This window comes from Teleopsis dalmanni, chromosome 2, assembly GCF_002237135.1.
Source record: "Teleopsis dalmanni isolate 2A chromosome 2, ASM223713v2, whole genome shotgun sequence".
Classification (NCBI taxonomy): domain Eukaryota; kingdom Metazoa; phylum Arthropoda; class Insecta; order Diptera; family Diopsidae; genus Teleopsis; species Teleopsis dalmanni.
In genome coordinates, this window is record NC_051847.1 from 56013421 (window position 1) to 56021781 (window position 8361).

Sequence of the window (8361 nt, forward strand, 5' to 3'; positions counted from 1 at the left end):
AAATTAATAACGGTAATTACGAAACTATGTGAATAATAACTTTTATAGCTTTTTTAAGTATAATTATATAAATTGAAAGTTATTATCACAATTAAGTGAAGCTTAACAAAACGTATTAATATATATAATACAACATTATACTACATTGCGCATAAATTAAATACTAAATATAAAAAGAAAAAGAAAAACCATTAATTTATAATTTGTAAAAATATATATCGAATATATATTATATTAAAATTGTGTACATTTTTTTTTACATTATTTTTTACATTTTAAGTTTTTCGTTATATAAAATATAAAATCTTAACTATAATTATATTATATTGATTCTCTTATAAACTTGGAAACTCATATCTGTTATTAAATTCTAAATGACTACTACTTAATTCTGGCTGAAAGTCGTCGTAGCTCAGAGCTAAAAGAGCACCATTTGTGTCATAGATCGTACAATTGAGATCATTTTGAGGTTCTAAAATCACATTGATTGGTGTTGTATAAGTGGAAGCATCTCCAATATTTGTTTCAATTGCTGCGTTTGCGAAATCACCGCAATATGTGGTATGCGTCGAATGTGTGGAGTTTAAAATGCTGCAATTGCTATCATCCGCACAAGGAATTGAAACTGAGTAAATGTCGTCGTTATGGAATGCTACGTTTCCGGAACTACGATATTGTAATCCATTATGTATTTCTATATTCATAGTTACGGTAGGTTGTTCCACAGTGTTTTGGTTATCAAATAATATGTCATTTTGACATTCATTGTCACAGTACAGAGCAGTTAAACATTCATCATTTGTTTCAATTTCGGAATTATGTAAATTCTCTTCAGCATTAAGTTTTGCTGTATGATTTTGTAATTGATGTTCCGTTATTGAATTACCAAATGAAGTAAACTTTGTAAAATTATCAGGATATTGCAGTTCCATATCATAGGATAACTGGCTTGCAGCATGTAAATTGGCATCATTAACAATATTTTCATTATTATCAAAATTAGTAATATTTTCGTCATTTACAAATTGATTTGTTTCTATTGAGGTGTTGGCAAAGGATAAATTATCTACATTATTTGTATCTGGCAGTGGAAGTTCAGATTTAATATCTTTCATTTTGGACTGATCAAAGCAGTTTTCGGTAGTCACATATTTTAAAACATCATCTAGATGTAATAAATTAGTATCACTGGAAGGGACACGCAATAATTCAGGTATATTATGTTCATCATTAAAATCATTATTTTGCGTTATAGTAATCAGTTTTGAAAATATATTGCAATTTTTATCAGTAATATTGAATGATGAAGAACTTGCATCTAAATTAATAGTTGAATTTGAGGTATACGAAAATTTTGTTGAAGGAACTACTTGTATTGCTTCGGTTTTTATATCCTGCTCTGTACAGGTGTTGTCGAAAGTTTCAATGAAAACTTTTTTATGCTTTTCAAACTCAGTGCGGTTAGCATCTTTATATCCTCTTTTATTTTTTCGACCATGTTTTGAGATAGTCTGTTTAACCGAACAAGTAGAATACGCCTTTAAATTTTTATTATCATATTGATTGCTTTTATCACTGTTGGAGTCAAGCTTTGGTTTTGAAACACTTAATGATTTCGAATGTTTCTTTTGTGGTCGGTATTTATAATCTGGATATTCTATCATGTGAAGCTTGCGTAGTTTTTCCGCTTCATTAATGTATGGCTGCTTTTCCTCATTTCCTAAAAGCTGCCAACGTCTGCCAAGTTCCTTAGAAATTTCTGCATTATGTAGATCAGGGGTTTTTTCACAGATTTTTCTCCTTTCCATTTGACTCCAAACCATAAACGCATTCATAGGACGTTTAATATGCCCAGGAGAATGCTTTTTTGTCTGTAAAAAAAAAATTGTCTTTATTGAAATGATTCATAAAAATTTAAAATATTTATTTATTTATAAAATATATATTTGTGGTTTAAAGGATTTTTCTAAACTTTTTTATGTTTAATTTTTATTTATATAATTTTTAATTTATTTATTTAATTTTATTAATAAGTATTTATTAATATTTACTTAAACTTTAATAAATGCAAATAATTGTTTTTAAACTTTCAGTAAATCTTCCTTAAGTATTTTGTATTATGGATATATATGCTATGGATATATAAAGAGGCAGTGTATTTAGACACGCAATGAAATTTGAATTAGATAATACATTGCTTATGGAATTTTAGATAAATTTAGCTCTACACTAGACCGGAAAGTAACAGTGTCACATTGATAAAACGGGTATTAGTGTTAATATATATTTATCTAATATATATATATATATATATATATATGCCTACAATGGCTAGTTATGAGGCCACGGATTAGCGTTGTTCATATGACTCTCCTATAAAAAGTAAAGGTTAACCAGCCGGATGAAGTCCTCTAATTTTGCAGGATAACAGCTCTATCAGCTCGGTAAAAAAAGTCGCAAATATTTTTAATCTTATCCTAGTCAATAATATACACTGACACATTAGGTTGAGTATAGTTTCACAAGAAAAGTCATTATAGGGTACACCCAGTCTCAGCATTTCTTGCTAGTACGCACCGATACTGTAATGCTGAGCAGGCTACACCCTAGTTGAAGTTAACTATTAATTTTCTTGTCTAGTTTAGATCAGGTTGATCTTGAGATCTGCCAGAAGAGTATTTCTGCCCAATTATGTTTAGCTATGTTTAAAATTTTCGTATAACTTGGATATCGACAACGTATTTAAAAATGTATTATATTTCGATATAAGCTTTAAGGCATAATGGTTGTTTGATTTTCAATAAAAATATAAATATTCTTCGTATGTATTGCATTGTACAGAAGCATTTAATTGAAAAATAAATTGTACCAACTTTTACTTCAAAAAGCCATTATAAATCACCTAGTAAGAAGGTAAGAAATATTATTTTATGTTCAGTTCGTCGGATAATATACTTCCGTATGTTATATTGAACATATATTTTTCCTGTGGACAGTTTTCAGTCACATTAAGAATTACTGAATACGGGGCTTTTATGAAATTATGGATCTAAGTCTTTGTATTTGCTATAAGAACAGAAACAACAGTCAATGGAATTTTTCGATTTGAGCTTTTCGGATAAAAAGTATTATATGTAAATTCTTCAAGTGTGTGGCTGTTGTTTATTGTTCAATATCTTTACTGAATAAATTTTTTTAATGTCAAGCTTGTAGAACAGTAGAACATTTAAATTTTAGTTCTTAATTTATAATATGAAAATACTAATTACTTTATAAATTTGAGGTACTTTAAAAAGCTATTGAAATATCACACATTCACTTATATATTTAAAATTTATTTATAAAATATACTTATTTTATTTTGCAAAGGTAGATAACAAATAATTATCACTTTTGATTATTATAAATAGTAGATAATGTTAAAAATATATTTACTAAATTAGCAAAATTTAAGGTAATTAACCTACCTATAAGATTTATTTATTTACTGTTGAGACCCAAGGTTAATTTTACTATAATAAAATATTTCTGTATGCATTAAAAGCTATACAAACACAAGCATACAGTATTATAAAGTGTCTTTAACCCCGTAAAAAGAAAAGGTTCCTATATTCATTTAAGTTTCCTTGCAAAAGGACTTTAACCCAATATAAATTATAACGCAAAGTAAAAAATTCAAAAATTTAAGCATGATAGGAAAGTGTCACATCCATAAAAAAATAGTAAATTCCATTATTGCCCATTTCACAACAGACAGAAACAAAAACAAAAAACAGAAATGAATGTATAATGTATACACGAAAAAAACAATAAAAGAAAACGTAAAGACCTAAACAATATAAGAGGAACGGCAATGTGTTGAAACATGTTGCAACAGTGTGGTTGGAGTGCACGAAGTCTGTGTAAAGTGGAAAGACCTTTCTGTCATCCCCTAATTGTATGTGTCAATAAACCCGAAACCGAAAATTTTAGACTGTTTGTTGTTGTTTGAAGGTCGCTATATGAATGCAATAAATACGAAAAAAATAAAACCAACTAAATTATAGACATGAGTGGGATGATACGGGTAATTCATAAGCTTTAAGTTTATAATTTTATTTTGAAAATTTGCTTTCTCAACTATGTTGTTTTTTTAGGCATTCAGAAGTTTAAGGTTAAAGAACTTATTTTATCTTTATTTGTTAATATTTTCGTAATTATTATTTTTTTTTAAGTCATTATAATACTTAAGTGTGTATTTCAAGAATTTGTGATATTTAAAAAATTACTTTTTCAAATTAATACTATTCTGATAGAATAATAAGATAGGTATATAATACAAATAATTTAATTTTTAAAAATTAATTCGCTTTCATTAAGATAAAGTATTAAAGTTTTAAAAGAAGTTTTAGATCTACAACATTTAACAATTTCACAAAATTAAATTAAATGTCAATGATTGATAATGACTTTGAGATACTAAACTCTCCTTTTTTATCAAATATCTATATGTACATACATATATACATATATTATAGTTAATAAAAAGAGTGTAGTATTTCTAAAAGTTGCGAAACTATATAAGTTATTAACTACAAGTTTCTATTAGTATAGGTTCTCCTATCTAAATTACATATATATTAAAGTTTATTTGGGTGATGATTAAATATTGCACGGATTTTCGAAATTGATTAGGATTTCTTTTATACTACCAGTGGCGTAACTACATTTTTTAGGCCTGTAAGCAAATTCTAACTAAGGGGCCCCTACCAACATATCAAGGGGCCCCTATTTTTATACTCTTTACACGAAAAAATGTGAAAAGGATATATAAGGTTTGTCAAGATTTTCGTAACGCATTAAAGAAAACGTCGGAAATACCATTAAGTATATATCAGTACAATATATATATACTTTTTCAGTTCAAACTACTCTCTCAGCTTTTGAACTCTTCGAATGAAACTTTTGTTCACCATTTGATTTGATTGAAATTGGACGTCTATTTCTTGTAACTGTGATATAAACTTAACAATCGGATATGAGGTTTCTCCTTTTTTAATAAAGGTATTCAAATGGAATTTGGTGTATACAGTACTGATATTTGCAAAAGACAACGTACAAAATTATTTTCAAATGGGTTTATATCTAGATATAGCTTCCATATAAACTCTCGATTAAGACACATATTTTTCTTAGAAAAACTTTTATAAATAGGTTTAATATATTATTTGAAGTACATACATATTATGTACTTTAAATTTAAAATTTACGTATCTTTTATAAAATACAATATGAAATTTCTCCAACAAAAAACGTTTCGTCCCACTTTTGAGAATTTATTAAAAATAAATACAAAGAATACAAAAACTTATGGGTGGGCCCCCTAAATTCGGGGGCCCGAAAGCGTTGCTTCCAGTTGCTTCCCTGTAGTTACGCCACTGTATACTACATATATACATATATAGTATTTACGATTTAGAAAATGGACTTTATTATTAATAGAAAATTACTTTTTCTATAAAAATGAAACAATAAAATAAAATTTTATTCAGCTTATCTGAACATGATAAAATAAAGTAGACTATAAGTCTGCTCTAAACATGTTAGAACTTCTGTAGAAATCAAATAAGTTTCGAAAATTTTATATTAACATTTAATATAAAAATTATTGGTTTGTTTTTGATGACGGCAAGTTTCCTTTTGTCTTCAAGTAGTGCATTGGCGCCGTTTTCTTATCACAAAACCTTGTTATAAGAATCTAACTTTTAAAACCAACCTGCACAGTTTTTAAGGAGATCATTTTGTTTGGAATGTGGACCAGACTCATTAGAAATTGAAAGGACTTTTATTTTACTATTTTTATTTAAACATTAATAAGTTTTCAATATTGATTTTACTTTAAATATTTATATAGTTATATAAGTTTTAATAAATTCCTATCTACCAAAATTAATAATAAATTACATATGCTATATGTATATAAATAATTAGTTACATACGAATATAATTTAAAATAAATTTATTAAATATATTTTTTAAAAAAATCAATAATAAAATAATCTAAAATATTGTTATATTACATGGATTTATTTACAATTTAAATATAATTTATATATATCTTGGCTTTAAACTTAATTAGTTTATTATTTTATATTGTCGGCTTATAACGATTATAGGTCGACAATATAAATAGAAATTGAGTTATATAAAATATAATATTACATTGTATTATTTGCTATATTAGTCGAAAAGACTTTCATTTGAGTATAGCAACAGACTGATGCTTGGGTGAATTTTTTAACATTCATAAACCAGGATAAGTTTGAGTTTATTTATTTGTTTTTTTTTTGCTGCTTTCTATGGGTAGATTATTTAAACACCGTAATAATTAAACAAACTTAAAATATTTTTAAAAAATAATATACAAATATTAAATTTTAATTGTTATAATATATATTTTAAATTTTTTATATTAACCATATCATTATAAATAAAATATTAATAGTTATCTTATTATTTCATTTCGGTGAGAGATATACTACTTATGGATAGCTAACAGCACATACACATTTTTTAAATATTTGTTTATTAATTATGAACTTTAATATTTAAATGTAAATATTGAAATTTGATTTTAATAAATCAATAATTAATTATAATTAATAAATCATAACCTATGTATGGGTGGAGATATATATAAGGAATCATCGAACTCATATTAATCATACCGTTATAAATAAAATATCAATTGTTATATTAATATTTTATTCCGGTGAGAGATATACTAGTTATGGGTAGCTACAGCATATATTTTTTAAATATTTGTTTATTAATTAAAAACTTTAATATTTAAATGTAAATATTAAAATTTAATTTCTACTTTATAATCATCTATGTATGGACGGTAATATATAAGGAATCATCGAACTCACAAGTCTTGTGCTACGGTACAATTTTTTGCACTCAACGTTATATATAAGTAAATACATACATATATGTTTAATAATTTATACACATGATTGTGATGTAAATTATATTTGTATATAAATAATACTTTTGTTGCATACATGTGTAATACGTTTAAAACCTTACTTTTATGCAAATATTTATAGCACTTTATAAAAATATTTATGTTGTAAATATTTTTTTTAAAATTATTTATATTGGAAGAATATAAATAAAATAAATTTTTTTAAAATATATAACAATTTATATATATATATATATATATATATATTAATGTATACATTTTATTATATATATACTTATATGTAATATTTTATATATACATATAACATTACTTCAATGTGTTTCTTATAACGTATTTATCTACATTTTGTGATGAAATTGATAATAAAGGAATAAACTCAACCATTACTTTAGCTATACGTGGATGTAAATGCACGTACGTATGTGTGTGCATGCACTGACTGATATAGTATAATTGATCTGTAAAATACATTTCTAGTTATCGTAGATTTAATATGATTTTAAATGCATACAAAAGGATATATTGAAACAAGCGCATATACAATTAATAAACATCAAAATTACTGTACATAATTTTATAAAATAATTTTGTTGTTGTAGATTAATCATTTTCTTGGTAATGGGGGAGTGCAAACGGTTCAGTTCAAGCGTTCACATGATTTGCTTTAAAATGCGCAGTAGGTAATTGAACTTTGAAAAATTCAAATATGTATTTCAATCATAGTTAATATATAAAACGTATTTAAAAAAAAAAAACTAAAAATGTTTATTATTCGTTTATTAATTGTAAACATACCTGCGTTGCGTCAGAATATGGCGTACTGGAGTTGATATTGACTAATTGTGAACCAAATATTAAAATTTGCTTATCCATATCAGTGCTGGTATTTCTTTCGCTGAGGCTATCGTTAGCGGAGGATTCAAAATTGGCCTCGGTGATGTTTTCCATATTTTTATAGGTTGAGTATTTACAATTTACATTGAATGTATATTATATATACATATAGAATATATGTATTTACTTAGTTAACATTTATGTTGGCAATGGACGTTCAACGTCTTCGCTTTTATTTAAAAATAATGTCGTTATTATTAATGAATTGCAAAAAAATTAGCGTGTATAAATATTTTCAGTCATTTTAAGTAAAATAAAATATTTAATTTTATTATTGGCAGTGTTGATTTTTGTTGCTGCTATGTTGTTGTTTTTATTTTATTTTATTTTTTTTTCTTCTCTCGTATATTTATTTACGCATACGTTTGCATGAGTTGCTCATACGTTTGTGTTGCACTTATATTTATATACGTTCATCCATATACAAATAATTAATTTAATATATTGTAAGCACTCTGGTAAATTAAAATGGCATTTTTACTTTGAACAAGTTTTTT

General features: G+C 25.4%; 1 protein-coding gene across 1 annotated transcript; it reads right to left on the bottom strand.

Moving 5' to 3' along the window:
• Positions 1 to 273: 273 nt before the first annotated feature.
• On the bottom strand, positions 274 to 8355 carry LOC119678107 (putative transcription factor SOX-14). The gene is made up of 2 exons (XM_038089771.1): positions 7766 to 8355; positions 274 to 1871 (listed from the first exon to the last, which is right to left on the bottom strand). The coding sequence occupies exons 1-2, from the start codon at positions 7916 to 7918 to the stop codon at positions 336 to 338; spliced, it is 1689 nt and encodes a 562-aa protein (XP_037945699.1). The 5' UTR covers positions 7919 to 8355; the 3' UTR covers positions 274 to 335.
• Between the last annotated feature and the right edge of the window lie 6 nt (positions 8356 to 8361).